This window comes from Pempheris klunzingeri, chromosome 2, assembly GCF_042242105.1.
Source record: "Pempheris klunzingeri isolate RE-2024b chromosome 2, fPemKlu1.hap1, whole genome shotgun sequence".
NCBI lineage: Eukaryota > Metazoa > Chordata > Actinopteri > Acropomatiformes > Pempheridae > Pempheris > Pempheris klunzingeri.
The window spans coordinates 18984779-19001324 of NC_092013.1; the positions used below are offsets into that span (position 1 = coordinate 18984779).

The 16546-nt window shown below is 45.7% G+C and overlaps 2 protein-coding genes across 2 annotated transcripts; both read left to right on the top strand.

Moving 5' to 3' along the window:
- The first annotated feature begins 250 nt into the window (after positions 1-250).
- Positions 251-1906, top strand: kcna3a (potassium voltage-gated channel, shaker-related subfamily, member 3a). The gene has a single exon (XM_070841858.1). It carries the CDS (start codon positions 255-257, stop codon positions 1806-1808), a length of 1554 nt encoding a protein of 517 aa, XP_070697959.1. The 5' UTR covers positions 251-254; the 3' UTR covers positions 1809-1906.
- Positions 1907-14661: 12755 nt separating this feature from the next.
- LOC139212315 (potassium voltage-gated channel subfamily A member 2) lies at positions 14662-16158 on the top strand. The gene has a single exon (XM_070842838.1). It carries the CDS (start codon positions 14662-14664, stop codon positions 16156-16158), a length of 1497 nt encoding a protein of 498 aa, XP_070698939.1.
- Positions 16159-16546: the final 388 nt, after the last annotated feature.

A 16546-nucleotide genomic window follows, 5' to 3' on the forward strand; every position in this document is an offset into this window, starting at 1 on the left:
TCAAGTTAATTTCCGATTGGGCGGCTGGTGGACGTATGTCAGACATATGCGCGCCGTGGGCGGGTGTCGACGTGTTTGTAGAAAAAAAAAAAAAAGAGGCTGAGGGGAGTGCAGCGCTTCAGTGTGCGGAGACGTGAAGATAGGTGACGGTTAGAAGAGATGCGAGCGCCGTCGGCCTCTGCTCTCCAAAGCAGTAAGCTTTGGCTGGGAGAGGCGTGGCGCGCGGAGCCCCTCCAGACCGAAAAACCACCTGTATGGACGACCAGACCTACAGTGTGAGCCAGTCGCCCTCGTTCCACAGGCACAGAGGCAGCAACGCGACCGACAGCCGGGGTTATGCCGAGGTGGGGAAGGGCGTCATGACGGTGGAAAACATGCTGGAGGAGTCCGCCGTGCTCTCGGCGCCTCACCTGTCGGCGGATCGATACGAGCGCGGCCGCCAGGGATGCTGCGAGCGGGTGGTGATCAACATTTCGGGGTTACGCTTCGAGACGCAACTTAAAACTTTCAACCAGTTCCCAGACACGCTGCTGGGGGACCCCAGGAAAAGGATGCGCTACTTTGACCCACTGAGGAACGAGTACTTCTTTGACAGGAACAGACCGAGCTTTGATGCCATCCTCTACTACTACCAGTCAGGGGGGCGCATACGGAGACCTGTTAACGTCCCCATTGATATTTTCTCCGAGGAGATCAGGTTTTATCAGCTCGGAGAGGAGGCCATGGAGAAATTCCGTGATGATGAAGGGTTTATAAAAGAAGAGGAGCGCGTGCTGCCCAAGCGTGATTTCCAAAAGCAGGTTTGGCTTTTGTTTGAGTATCCCGAAAGCTCGGGGCCAGCAAGGGGAATAGCCATCGTTTCAGTGCTTGTCATTTTGATTTCAATTGTTATTTTCTGCATGGAGACTCTGCCGGAGTTCCGGGATGACAGAGACCAAGCCACGGTGGCACCCACGGTCAATGGCACTGCTCCACACGCGCCAAGCCCCTTCACGGACCCCTTCTTTGTGATAGAGACCCTGTGCATCATATGGTTCTCCTTCGAGCTGCTGGTCAGGTTTTTCGCCTGCCCCAGCAAAACTTCCTTCTCCAAAAACATCATGAATATCATTGACATCGTCGCCATAATCCCCTACTTTATCACTTTGGGGACCGAGCTGGCCGAGAGGCAAACCAACAGCAGCCAGCAGGCGATGTCCCTCGCCATCCTGAGGGTGATCAGACTGGTGAGGGTCTTTCGCATTTTCAAACTGTCACGACACTCAAAGGGACTCCAGATTCTGGGGCAGACCCTCAAGGCCAGCATGAGGGAGCTGGGCTTGCTCATATTTTTCCTTTTCATCGGAGTTATTCTCTTCTCCAGCGCGGTTTACTTCGCAGAAGCAGACGACCCCTCGTCCAGCTTCACCAGCATCCCGGATGCGTTTTGGTGGGCAGTGGTCACCATGACCACAGTCGGATACGGAGACATGCATCCCGTGACCATCGGTGGGAAAATAGTGGGGTCGCTGTGCGCAATAGCAGGCGTGCTGACCATTGCCTTACCCGTGCCGGTGATTGTGTCCAATTTCAACTACTTTTACCACAGGGAGACCGACGGAGAGGAGCACCCGCAGTACGTGCACACGGGCAGCTGCGAGCACCTCCCCTCGGAGGAGCTGAGGAGGTCGTGCAGCTCCTCGTCCCTCAGCAAGTCAGAGTACATGGTGGTGGAGGAGGGCATCAACAGTGCGTTCAAGCAGCCCAACTTCTCCACCGAGAACAACCAGAACTGCGTGAACATCAAAAAGATCTTCACAGACGTGTAAATAATCCCAGAGTGGGTCATTTATGGAGCATGAAGAAATAGTAGCTATAAATATTTTTATATATAACCAATCGTAATGTGTGCGTCCATATCTGTGGGTGAACGCTGCGTAAAATGTCCGTTTTAACAAGTCATGTGTGTTTTTATTCGACCAAATGAAATCGTGATTGTCTCCAGCGTAGATTCACATGTTGAGTATTTCTCAGAGATCAAGAGGTCTGGAAATGATCCAAAACATTTGCACTGGAAAAGTATTCATTCAACTCATAACATTTAACGATCACCCAGGTGGTTTGTTAAAACCGATATTTTTGCAGTGTATAGTGCCACGCGATGCCTACATATCTTGATGTTAATGCGAAAGCTGTTGGTGTTCATGATTTGGGTTACACGTGTAGCATATAACGCATCTACCCACCAATCAAAAAAAAAAACAAACAAACAAAACAACAACAACGACGTCTTGTGCTTCGTGGAAAGAAAAGTTTCATTGTCCAGTACTGTAATGAATAGACTATGGTAATCTATATAGCCAAATGCCCGTTCAGGTTATATTTAATATCATAACCTGTCGATGATGTTGGACTCTGAGTCTTGTTCAGATTATTATTCAGGTAATAACACGCAGAGTGGTGTAGATGGAAAACGCTTATCATGAATTAGAAGTGGAGCTTTTCGTCAAATTGTATTTTTATCCAGAACTGCCTATATAGCCTATATTGAATAAAAACGGAAACTAAGTGATTCCGACTCCAAATGTCATTCCAACATTTGGCTAAATATCGCTGCCTGTCCATCCCAGAGCGAGCAGGAGGGCGTCTGGGAATCTATAATGTGTGCATAAATGCGGGTTTGAGGTCACGTGACGACGGGAGGACAACAAAGGGAGGGAGAGCGTGCAGCACGTCCCGCCTCCTGCTCGCTGAGCCCGCCTTGTGATGCAGTCTCCATGACTACGGTGGTTTCCTGGGTAACCCCCTCCAATGTTACCATGGCATTGTGTTGCGTTTTCACAAAGTCTTTCCAACTGTGCTTCACGGTCACCTTTGTGTCCTTGAAGGGCAAACAGGGGACAGCGGATGCACGATTTCTGACACGTTAACACGGAGAGTTTGATCATATGTCTGTTTCCTTTTTAAGGCCGTTGAATGTCAGCATCAATCAGCACTATTAATCCGGCTTTTAGGCAAAAGTGGTAGCCTGTGACTTCAGGACGTGGGTTGGCAGACCTGTAGAAATCTAGTGAACGTCATGAAAAGCTGTTTGCATCAGTGCAGCCTCTCTTTTGTTTCCCTTCACTGAAACTGCCACAGCTGCTCTGTTTTTCAGATGTGAGCTCCGTTCTCTGAGTTGGCATGCCAACTAGGCCTGACGTCAGCTACCTTTCATCCCCTCCAGCAGACATTTGCACGTGTGCTTTTAGAACAAAGTGGCTGAGAGCTGAAGTGACGCAAACAAACAGGTAAACTCAAAGGAGTCCAGCGAACATTAATTACAGGGCTCTGCTTCCTCTTCATGTTGGTGCGCGATACGTATGAGAGTTTTTCAATATTACAGTCACTGTATTATTCTTAGGGCAACGATTCATTATCATTATCACTGTGTTAATTTTTTATTTTTTTTTAATTTTATAATCATTTGATAGTCATTTAATCAAAGAGTCCCAACTGGCACGACTTGTTTTGTTCAAATAAGAGTAAATAATCAAGCGATTTTTCAGTTCACAGTCGTTTAAAATAGAGAAAAGCAGCAAACCTTCACACTGGAGAAACGGGCACCAGAGGGAGTTTGCCCGGAAAAACCACACAAAATGATTAATTAACGATTAACGATCAAGAAGTAATTCTGTCTGCTAGTGATTTTATTTAATGGGGTGATAGGAGTGCAGTTCATTGTCGTTTCTTACTTTATAATTAACACGAGAAGAGACTTTTGTTCAGAGTTTAAAGGTAAAGACGGCACAGGTTTTATAAACTACAGTCTGTATCAGTTGGTCAAATGATGTGTTATTGCTGCTGAACTGAAGGTTCAGTCATGTTTGGGTTCAAGATGAACTGTGCTGCTTTTGAACCAACCAAGACTTCATTAGTCTGAAAATAGCTCACTTCTGTCCTCTAGTGGTTCAACTGGGTTATTACTGTTGGGAAGGAGATAAATATTGAGCTTGTACTGATAATATGTAGCTCCTTCTTTCTGGACTTGAACACTGACTGAATATGTTAGTGGGCCTTTATAATCATGTAAGTGTTATGAAGTTATGATTAAGTCCAGGTTTTGTTCTCGCTACCTTGGGCCGCTCTTTAATAAGACTCCCTCGTCCCTCTTAAACAATTCAAACATACCGACATTCCTCATTGTTCCATTAACGTGATCCTTCACGAATCTCCCTGATTTTATGAGGACTGCATAAAAACCTGACTTAGAACCGATGGCGCTGCAGACGTCTGCCTCAGAAAGTGACACATTACTTCTATTAGTGGTCTCCAGCTGTAAAATATGGTCACATACGATGGATTTTTATATGCTCTACATCTGCAATTAGTGTTGAAAGCACTATTAAAGCACCACCACACCTCCCAAATTAGTACAATTGAATTTTTCTTATCGGTCCTTTTAGAGCAAACAGTTTAACCTCCCTGGGGAATGGCTGACCTTATAAATACGTAATGCCACTATGTAGGCTGTATATATCTGTGCCCTAGGAATCATATTTGCCCATGCATAGCCTGCATAACATATAAAACATATTTATACCTCATTAGGTGGAAAAACAATGCCTTATGGTCAAATTGATATCTAGTCATCCAATGTGGAAGCCCCTTTATGGCACAGGGAAGGGTTACCGGCTCAATACTCGGATCTATATGTTAGGTTTTGTTCAGGAAGTATATGGCCTTAAAATCCCACCTTGAGGCTTTTAAAAATGTGACCCACACTTCTTATGTTTCCCAGTAGACAAAAGGAATTACAGTTTGTGAGCCAGAGGGCTAAAAAAAACGTCCTTACTTACAATTTGCATGACTTTGAACTAGAAAATGGACATGAAGCTTACTTGAAATTCGCTTTGCAGTATGCTGGGCTGTTACAAAGCAAAATCCACCTCTGAAGGATCACATGAAAGCTCATGAAGCCTTTTCTAAAAAAGACACATTTCAACAAAAGAAATGCGAATCTGCAAACCAAGAGTAAGAGACGCTAATTAATAACAGCATGTGCTTTCCACAAACAAACACCAAAATACTCACAGAATGGTTCCTATGGTTAACAAATGAAACCTCAAACCCACTCTGACACTCGTACTCATAATATACTGCACAGGTTTGGGTTTGGGTTCAGCATTTGTTTTGTATGGTTTGGTACAGTGTTTTAACTGTCAAGCCTAACAAAAACAAAAGCCGCCTGTTTTAGTTACACATGTGACCCACATTTCATTTCTAATTACAAAGGCTTATTTCATCGAATCTCTCTCTCTCACACACACACACAAAACCGCTAAGAGGCACTAGAGAAGGCTAGAAAGACATGGATTCATCTAACATATAATCTGATCCATACAGCATCGTTTTAAGATGAAGCAGTTCTGCAGTGAGTCTTAAGATTTAACCCTTCGACCACAGAGGACATTCTTCCTTGCTGAATGTTCAGTTTCCCATGCAGAGTGACGCTGACCCGAGTCCGGCAGGCCAGATACCCACAGCTCCAGGTGCTCTTCCTCAGAAGTGCTGAGTGGCTTTGTTCCCTCTGTCTCTTCTTCTGGATTTAAGTCCTCCTTCAGTGTATTTTTAACCCGAGGAAATAAAAACGTGTCTGCAGGTTACCCAGCGCCGTTAATCATCTCCCGCAGAGCTCGAGGACAGTGTCGGCCAGGGACACCTGCAGTTCAGCCTGTCTTGTTCTGGTTTGTGGAGAGAGGAAGAATCACATTAAAGGTAAACTTGTTAGGTTTAATAGGCTGAGATATTGCAGCCTCACGAGGAGATCAATGTTGCTCTTACAGTATTTAAATGAATGAAACAGCAGATCCTCTTATTGGGAGAGCAGGATGCTTATTACACAAGATTAATAGACACAACCTCTTATTCATTTATAAGAAGCCATACCAACAGGCGAAAAAACACTCTTCAATAAATTATTTTATTCCATGTAGGACTGGGTATCAAACTGAAGGACTAAAGTACCAAAAACTGTCATTTAAGCTACACTAATCAATATTTCTGCCTTCAAAATGGACCAAAATGATTGTGTGTGTGATGTTAAACCCTCAGCTCTCCTTTTTTATCTTTCAGCTCATTGTTTTCAAAAAAACTGACAAACACTGCTCTCATTAATGTTGCTTCCAGGTGCAGCAGGCAGCAGTTTTCAGTATAAAACAAAACAAAACTGTGATAGTGAGACTACCTACCTAGCACCAAGCTGCACACAGACAGAGGTTAGAGGCAAGCTGGTGAACACACTGAAACATTTAGAGGGGAAACACAGCTAGATATTCCTTCAGAATTTGGTGCAGTCGCTTGTGTTAAGACAACATTGGTTTAAAGTTTATGTTCCTGAAAGTATGGTATGGAGGAGTATTGTTTTGGTACTTCGAGCATCGAGTTATGCGGTAGTTATGTAATAACCACTATTGATGTAAGAATCAGATTAAACATGCAGAATGCAGCAGTTAGGAAAAGAGATTTAAAGCAGGATGCACGCCCATGATTTTAATGTCTGTGTCTGCTTGTTTTAAAATATGTTGATGTGTCTAATTGTCTTGTTGTCCCTGTGTCTGTGTGTGTGTGTGTCTGTGTGTGTGTGTGTGTGTGTGTGTGTGTGTGTGTTCATATGAATGAGCACGCTTGAATGCTTCACAGCTGTAAGATGGTCACAGCTGGTACGCCTGAATGCACTCTGCTGTGGGATCCTGGTCAAACAGGAAGCACTGGAGAGAGCGTGCACACACTCAGCACCGAGTGAAAGGGAACACACTCACAAATATGAGCTCACTACACAAAGACACACACAGACGCAGGAGACTGCGAACAATCAGCTCCGCAGCTGGTCCTCCATGACACTGCCGCTCCAGGCAGACATAAGGATGCGCGATCAGGATCGTGCTCAGTTGGGGCGGGTGGGGGGGTTCGGGAGGGTAGAGGGGACCCCCCGGCTTATCCTCTCCTCCTCTCTTCTCCTTGCTGTCCTCATCATTCTAACATTCACCACGGGAGGAGCGATGCCTTGCAGCAGCGTGCTACCTCTAATGATACCCAGCACGCCAACATGGGGAGTTTCTGCCAGGAGAGGTGCCGCTTGTCATCCTTGAACTTTACCAACGCATGTTCGTGACACGTCGGTGAAGGGAAGGGGGAAGGCAGTGGCTGCATCCGGTGCAGTTATTCATTGCTCTGCATATTTTTCTCCCGCTGATGATATTTTTATGTGGTACAGTATTTGCCCTAAAACTGTAACTCAGTGCTGCCAAAAATAGAAACCATGAGACATATTGCCATTATTTCTCAGGGTGCCATTCATCCATCTGCTCTTTGGAGAACATGTAATGGCACTCTGGGGGCTATTCATAAAGTTCATTCTTCTGCATCAAGACTCTGTGTTCAGGGCTTTCAGAGAGACAAGGGAAAGCCCAGGAAGCATGTCAGAGAAAGCATATATCCCTCCCCTCCAGAGGGAAGACGCGCTAAAGCTAACAGTGAAACCAGTTTCGTACAGACAACAGCACCATATGCAGGAAAACGTGTCCCAGGTATGGAACTGTTAAACAAAGAAAAAAATAATTCACATATTTTACACTTTTTCTAACCTCTAATTCATCCTTAAGTAATGCAGCTGACTGCAGGAAAACGAAAAAGTGCTTTGTCATCGCGCTCCAAGTTTACCTGAAATATCCCAGCGGCATCAGAGATGCTGTAGACGTGATGTCACCGCTCAGCCTCCTCCCACTGCTGCCCCGAGAGATGGTCTCCGTAGCAACGGAATGAGGCTGAGCAAAAGATTTACCCAACTACAGTGGCAATGCTGACTTTGGACAATTTCTTTTTTGATACTCTGGTCCTTTTAGGCACTTTCCAGGAGTCTGTTTACCCCAGCCTTGACAGACAGGATTAACATTGGTAGGGAAAGTCAGATGCATGTTTAATTTTGGTTTGACCCTGGAAATTGTGCAGCCCTGGCTCATCCCTCAGGTGAGCTGTGAGAGACTGCAGGTCAGACTGCTGCACGAGCCTGAGGCAAATATTTAGATTCCCTGAGTCACTGGCAAACAAAAACCAGAGGATTGCATCATTACAGTGACACAGTGGCTGTCACTGTAAATCCCACAAGTCCCAAAATGTGCGTCTGTGCAGCAGCAAACAAACACTGCAGCCTATCCTTTCTCAAATGTTGTAAAGCAGACCTGAATATGCGCAGAGCTCCTGCTTTTAATACCAAATGATTTTGTGCACTTTCCAGCACATGAATAGGGAGCAAAAAACCAGGCTTTGCTAAAATATTCAGGGGTGGAGCAAAATGCTGCAATAAGTCACTGCTGCATGCAATGGATAAAGTAACCCGCTTCCCCTTACAGAGCCTTGCTGTGCTTGTAAAAAGCTTATTGTCACACACACACATCCGTTTTATTTCCGTCCTCCCCCCCTCATACAAAAGGTGTCTTATTCCTCGTACGACCTTGGTGTAATATAACCTAGTGTTCCTGAAGCAAAAACTTACCTTGACTTGGATTTCATTCACTCATACAGACTCATTGTATAATGCAGCATAAGGGTATCCCTGCAACGGTGACACTGACTCACCGACTGACTCATAGTCCTTCCCTTCAGCATCACGATAGCTCACTGAATTGAATGAAGATACAATTTGATTTTTGGGGGTACATTTGCTGCTGTCTGTACAAATGAAGCCAAGTGTGCATGTCTGTCAGCCAAATGTTGCACGCTGTAACTTTTCAATTGCAGAAAAGCAGCGTGAGTCAGTGCAGCACACAGACACCGTTAGCATGTGGAAAATGTCTACAGGTAGTGACGAAACCCATAGGTTTAGAGAATAAGCTTGAGCAGTGGGTGTGTGTAGACTTCTGAGAGGTTATCTGGCTAAGTGAGATGCAGCTTGGCAGCGTACCGCAGTGGACCAGTGTCCTTGTGTCTCTCCTGGTGTCTGGCTCTTTTCCAGCATCTGCCCTCATCCTGCTGGGCCTCAATCTGATGAGCACGACTCTCTCTCCTTTCCCTCCCTTTTTTCTCCTCCTCCCTCTCTTTGCACAATGCTCTCTCTTCCCTTTCCCTCCCGTCTTTATCTCCATCTCCGTTTGCCTCTACCTCAGATGTACTGTTAGCTCCAGGGGACACAGAGAAGGACACGGGGAGCTGCACGGCTATATATTTGTGTACCGAAGCCACTCTTTTTTTCATTCATTGCCTCCACTTTCCGAGCCCGGTCCCTTAGCTGTATGTATAACCCGGCCTCTTTTGTAGGGGAGCCTTCAGGTTCTGTCTCCTGAGCAGTGATACTGGAATGACTCATTTCCCAGAGGGTCAAATAAATTGAGTTTCTGTGGAGATACATTGGAAAAAAGTGTTTAGCAGCGAGGTTGTGGGATAGCTAGATACTCCAAGGAGTGGAAAGACATGGTAGGAAGTAGAAAACTGTCAGAATAAATAGGATGAGATTTTTTTTTACGATAAGATTCTCATCATGGTGACGATTTTGCATGAGAAAAATTGCTAATGAGGAATTATACACAGGACAGTGTTGCATCATCATATCTAGAAGCAGAAAATCTGTTTTAATGCAGCAGCAAATCCAAGAGATTTGCTCATCTGTTCCATCTTACTGCACAGAGATGGCCAGTGAGCTAGTTGGTAATACAAAGAGCAGGGTCCTGGCGTTTAATTTGGACCTTTTGTTTACAGCCTTTTTCACACTTAGTGTGTGTGTGTGTGTGTGTGTGTGTGTGTGTGCTGGAAACCTGTGGCTGCTGCAATGCAGTATCAAGGAGCAAGGAGGTGCAATAGACTTTCAGTGCTCATAGAAGGAGCATTGTGCTCCAGGGAGTGGGCTAAACAGCACTGACACATGCCACATAAACGGTTAGAGTCAGTTAGAGCTAATATTGTAGGTTTTTTTTTTAGTATTTTTCTAGCAACCTAGCAAAGTCACAAGGAGAACTACAGGAAGCGATCAAATATGCTACATAGACGTCTGTCCACTGCATGTCCTCCCTGAGGCTGAGCTAGACTGAGTGTTGAAGCTCCATACTTTTTGGAACAAAAAAGAAAATGTTCTTCTGGCACTCTTTGGCAGAGCAAGGAGAAAAGGCTAAAGCCTTTATTTAGTCTGTCATATTGGTATTAAACAGCAACAGGTTTCAACCTCAAACCTCTCCATCTGTATCTTGACACACTGAAATGTTTGATACAGCAAAGGTTGAAAAGTCACATTTCTTCTCTTTCCAGTTGAGTATTAGTATTAGTAGTGGTTGATTTATTCTTTGATTCGATAGTTCCTAATTAAAATGAAAAAAGTTCTTACACAGCTGCCAATAAACGCAGACAATACTGAATATTTGAGAATGCTGATAAAAAAAAAAAAAAAGGCATTGTAGAAAATATAAAATATATCAGGTATCAAAAACGAGTTATCAGCTATCGTATCTGTGCAAGTCATGGTCGGATGACCCAGTTAGGCGCACCCCCCCCCAATCCCCCCCATCCCCCCACCGCGCCCCCTTCACCCAGATGGTAATGCAGTGTTGGTACCAATAGATAAGTGTTTCAAATGAATGCTGGATGCTTGATGGTTTACTTACTCCTTGATCAGATAGTTCCTGCTCTAAAGAATCATTTGTGGCAAATTTGAGGCATCCTGATCCAGGCGTATTGATTAAGATGCAGAACATTTTTTACCGCAAAGTCCTTGGTTCAGACTGGGAATCTTTGTTGCATGGCACACTGTCTCTGTCTGTCCTATCAGCACGTCAATAAAGAAATTAAATTAAAAAAAAGAATGAAAGAAAAAGGCAAAAGTGCCCAAAAGATTAAAAGTTTAGCCAATTTCAGGCTGTTTCAGCTGCTTGTGGTTAGACAACATTCAGTATGTGACAAGTTCAGCTTTTGTGTGTTGGAAAAAAGGCTTTTATAGAAAGACACGATGCATCTCAAGGTAAGGCACTGTAAAAAGTATGATTTTTGTATCAGCACCAAAACTCTTTCAACTTTCTGTTGAATGTAAACCAGAAGGATTATTTACCAGTGAAGATCGGCTGGTGCAGCTACAGTTCAGAGGGGATGGGTCAAGCTACATTTTGTGATGACTGGCTGAGAATAAACCTAAATGCTCTCATCTTTAAAATGATTAAAACAGCAGCAGCAGCAGAGCAAAGAGACGACCTGTCATTTAACTCGAGGCTCAGTGATAGTGACCCTTCAGTGTCACAGTGCTCAAGTTCATTTTCTCTGCTCCCTCTCCCTGCTCCAAAACAACATCCGATGGAGGCGAGCAGGAGCCCTGAAATCAATACCCCTTGGAAACAAATTCATCGTTGACACCCTCATCTGCCAAGTCACACAACCGCCCATTTTCACTTCCCCATATGATTACGCACAGCATTAGAGAGCCGGGGACCCTTCGCTTTTAATTAAAGCAAACCAGCTAATGCAAAGTGAACTGAGCTTTAGAGCCTGCATTAACAGTCTTTGTAATGGGCCCCCAGCTCATAAATAATGGCTGTGCTGTCATGAGGAACCTGGGAAAGCCATTAAGATAGTGAGAGGTATCCGCATGTGTGGCAGCAGGCAGGCGTGCAGACAGACAGAAGGGACGAGGTCGGGTGCCGCGATGGTCTCAGGCCTGCCAGCGGTAACCTTGGCAAAACCGAGTCTCGCACAAATCATTCCGCTGGCCTCCCCTCCCTCTCCCCTCCTCCCTTTTCTCACCGGTCACCTCCTCCCCTTCTCGACCAAGGGATTCCCGCTGACCTTTGGCTTCTCTGGAGGTCATCTCTGGCCACGCCGCTTTCATTCCCATCTGCAGAATTGATAGAGGGGCGAGGTTTTGCTATTGATCCATTTGTTCTTTGTTCTGAATATAGCAGGGTACAATGATGGAGGTTTTGCTCTATTTTAGTCACCATCCTATCTATTATTAATGGAGCTTGTTGCCAGGAAAGGGTAGGCCCACAAATATAGCTGCTGTAACAGGAATTACACCGCAGAATGCGACTTGTTAAGTGTCGTTGCAGCCACACGTGCCAATATTTTCAAACATAAAGCTTGGAGAAGGCACCTGATGGAGAAAGATGTCTCATTTGTGGGGCATCACCACAGAAGGAACATCCTGAAATATTCACAACTGTAAAGTGACGGCAACAACTGTAGTATAATCTATCACCACCGTGCTGCCACCACTGTACTTGTCTAGTCACTCAACCTTAAAATAGTCTAATGCTGCAAAAAATGAACTGAAACATAGAAAAACGGGCTGCACTAGCTGCTTCTTTGCACTTGGATCAAACGGACCAGCAGCAGTGCTGCTGAACATTGCTGAAGCTGTGTGCCCCTTTAAATTGCCCACACTGCAGATAAGGTAAGGAGTGGTAGCTACAGTGCGGATGGAGAGCGCCTTTTTTTTTTTTTTTTTTTTTCCTCGCCCTCGCTTTCTCCATCACCGGCACGTCTCTTGGTATGCATAGCAATGCCCGAATGCAGGTTTGACTAAGCTTTATATACCAGCCCCGCAGCCACCGCTGACTGATTCAGCCAGCAATGTTTCTGTCACCACCAAACAAAACTCAAATCTCTCACCTCCAGCCGCGCCGAGACCACGCAGGGGACCAATAAAGGCCGCTTTATATTAATGTGGGGCTCCGGCTCAGTGTAATTGCATAATCTTGTAGCCCACTACGTGGGGCGATTCTTTCATGCATGTCGTTTCATGTCAGTGTCTGAAGACGCTGCCCTGCTCACCAATGTAGGCTATTAGGAGACTCGCGCAAACTTGACTCAGCCTGAGCAGATCTGCAGCTCAGTCACTGGGTTCTTGAGGAGATGCTGCGTTAATGTGGCGAGTACTTAAATACGAAATAAAAATGTAAATTGGCTGGGTGACGCATGAATAGATGATCGGATTTGTTCCCTCACTGAAATGAAAAGAGGAGTCATTATTGATGCACATATCGCCCCAGAAGGCGTCTAATTATTAAATCTCTCTAATAAGATTATCCTTTGGTTTTTTTTTTTTTTAAAGCTCTCTCCCTCCTCCGCGCCCCGCTGTCTTCTTCCCTTTGCAGATGTTGCCTCTGTGCGCACCTGATCAGGACCATTTACCTTTGCGGCTGTCTGCAACCTCAGCTCGTCACACAGCCACACTGGCGTGGAGGGCAACAGTGGAGGCAGATCATTCTGCTGATCCCAGCACCTTTGGCTATTAAGGGGAGCACCAGCACCTCCTTGGTCGGTTCCCTCCTCCCATTTTGCCAATCGCCATCCCACGACAGCCTACCCGGAGGAAAGGAGTCGGGGAGGGGAAAGCGAGGACACACCCGCACATACTGTACCCGGTGTACACGGCGAGGATGCTGCAGACAACATGAGGTGAATATCATCGGCTGCCCTAAATTGGAATTTTTTTTTTTTACCCGATCTGAAAAGACAGAAGACCTGATTGTCGCAGCTGGTTATTCACCTTCCTGGTACCAGTGTCCAGAAGGAACATCAACTCACATCAGATATAAAAAGATGTCTGCAGGTATGTATGAAATCAAGATAAAGCAGCTCACGTTTGCGTGTCATCTCTGGTTTCGATGAATACATGTGTTTGTTTGTTTTTTTCAAGTGTTGGCATGCTGTAGTTAATGCACTGATTTGCACTTCACTGGAAAACGTGATAACAGGGACAAAGCCCGCAGTTAAACATTTGTTGTGTGTTTGATGAGGGATTTTATTTTGTAAAACTGTGCTCCCACGGAGTGGAGATGATGCAGACAAGAGATACAGTTTTTCTCTTGGAACCCTTTCCCCTCCATGGATAAATTATTTATGGATGTTTCTGAATATTTCAGAGACGGGCACCATTTCAGGACTAAAATGCTTCAACCAAACCAAACAGAAGTCAGTTGATATGAAGAAATTGTGTGCTTGTTCGGCACAGCATTAAATCCGAGAAGCTTCTCGTGCATTTGTGTTTAGACTGCAGTGGTTTTCTATGATATTCTAGACAGGATGCTGTCTGTATGAATTTGGTGCCTGCTGCATTGCCATATTCATGCATGGCTTCACTGCAAAAGGTAGTCCCATTCATTTCAGTAGATACTGTCCATTGCAGCAGATCAGTGTCCTAATTTATGAGCTTCTGTACGTTTTATGTGCCAGTTAGCCCCCGAGTTTACCTGCATTGAAGTAATTTATATGCAAGGCGGAGGGTTTATTTGCATATTAATTTGCCCAAGTCAGGAGCAGGGGTGTCAGCCTCAAGTTTCCATGAGCTGATTCATTTTTGTATCGACTGCCTTCTCACGACAGTATAACTTTACATAACTCATGCCAGATCTTATGACATTGTTTCAGGGGGTGGCTTCTTTTTCATCTATTTTCAGTTGTTTGCTCTTCAAGCTTAAGCAAAGTCCTACAGACATATCTAGACTAAGTGGCTGAAGTATTGAGTGCTGAATCATGTCTCCGGTTGACCTGACCTTGTTGTCTGTCTTTGCTCTATCTGTCCAACACGCAGTCAGATCCTAGGTGACATCCTGTGGCCGTCAGGTCTGTACGGTGTTGAGCCCCCTCCCTCTCCTGGCCCCTGCCTGCAGTTCTCCAGGCTGCAGGACCCAGACTCACTGAAAAGTGCAGGCCTCCTCCCCCTGCAGAATGACTGTTGCCACAGGCGACCCCTCTGACGAGGCGGCTGCACACCCGGGCCACCCGCAGGACTACGACCCGGAGGCCGACCATGAGTGTTGTGAGAGGGTGGTCATCAACATCTCAGGGCTGCGCTTTGAGACTCAACTCAAAACCCTCTCCCAGTTCCCAGAGACTCTGCTGGGGGACCCCAAAAAGAGGATGCGGTACTTTGACCCGCTGAGGAACGAGTACTTTTTCGACAGGAACAGACCCAGCTTTGACGCCATATTGTATTATTACCAATCAGGGGGCCGACTAAGAAGGCCGGTCAACGTCACCCTCGATATTTTCTCAGAGGAGATCCGCTTCTACGAACTGGGAGATGAGGCCATCGAGATTTTCAGAGAAGACGAGGGTTTCATCAAGGAGGAGGAGCGACCTCTTCCTGATAACGAGTTTCAGAGACAGGTGTGGCTGCTGTTCGAGTACCCAGAGAGCTCAGGTCCTGCTAGGATTATCGCCATAATCTCTGTCATGGTCATCCTGATATCTATCGTCAGTTTCTGCTTGGAGACCCTCCCCATTTTCCGCAATGATGAGGATGATATGCACAAGTCTCACGCGGAAGTCTTTTCACCTGAGACCAACACCACAATCATCAGCTATACAAATACCTACTTCACTGACCCCTTCTTTATCCTGGAGACTCTCTGCATTATATGGTTCTCCTTTGAGTTTCTAGTGCGCTTCTTTGCCTGCCCCAGCAAAGCAGGCTTTTTTGGTAATATAATGAACATTATTGATATTGTTGCTATCATCCCTTACTTCATCACTCTTGGCACAGAGCTAGCAGACAGGCCAGACGATGGTCAAGCGGGTCAGCAAGCCATGTCTTTAGCCATTCTCAGGGTCATCCGCTTAGTACGAGTCTTTAGAATTTTCAAGCTGTCACGTCACTCCAAGGGGCTTCAGATTTTGGGTCAGACCCTGAAAGCCAGCATGAGAGAGCTCGGCCTGCTCATTTTCTTCCTCTTCATAGGGGTCATCCTTTTCTCAAGCGCCGTCTACTTTGCCGAGGCAGACGAGCCCGAGTCACAGTTCGAAAGCATCCCAGACGCGTTCTGGTGGGCTGTGGTGTCCATGACAACAGTCGGCTATGGTGACATGGTCCCGACTACGATCGGTGGCAAGATAGTGGGCTCCCTCTGTGCCATTGCAGGTGTGCTGACCATTGCCTTGCCCGTGCCTGTCATTGTGTCCAACTTCAACTACTTCTATCACCGTGAGACTGAAGGCGAAGAGCAGGCGCAGTACCTGCAGGTCAACGTGCCCAAAGCCGATTCAGCCGAAGAGCTGAAGAAGAGCCGGAGCGGCTCCACCATCAGCAAATCGGACTATATGGAGATCCAGGAGGCTGTGAACAACAGCAACGAGGACTTTCAGGAGGAGAACCTTAAGACGGCCAACTGCACGCTGGCCAACACAAACTATGTAAACATCACCAAAATGCTCACAGACGTGTAGTCATCTGCTGTTTTCCTCCCCAGGAAATGTGGAGCTGAGCAACTGGACGGGACAGGTGTACAGCCTCCCACCTCACGTGTGCTGGAAATAACAAGGCAATAGATTTTAGGACGTTGATTATGACAGACAGTGGAAAAAAATATTACAAAGACCATCCGCTCTCTCCGCGCCCATCCTGTCGTCACTCCTCACAACTTGCCCTTAAAACTCCTGATAACTGTCAAACAGAGTGAAATTTTAAAAAAATTTGCATTTCTGCATGGAGTTGGCTTTGTCTGTGTGGCTGTTTAAAAAAAAAAAAGAAAAAAAAAAACAAAAACAAAAACGACGATACCTAAAATTTCCCTGCTCACAACAGTAGCCGACAGTAGTGCACAAAAAGAGAAGA

Coding starts and splice junctions, on each gene's coding strand:
- kcna3a (XM_070841858.1), top strand. CDS start 255: ATGGACGACCAGACCTACAGTGTGAGCCAGTCGCCCTCGTTCCACAGG.
- LOC139212315 (XM_070842838.1), top strand. CDS start 14,662: ATGACTGTTGCCACAGGCGACCCCTCTGACGAGGCGGCTGCACACCCG.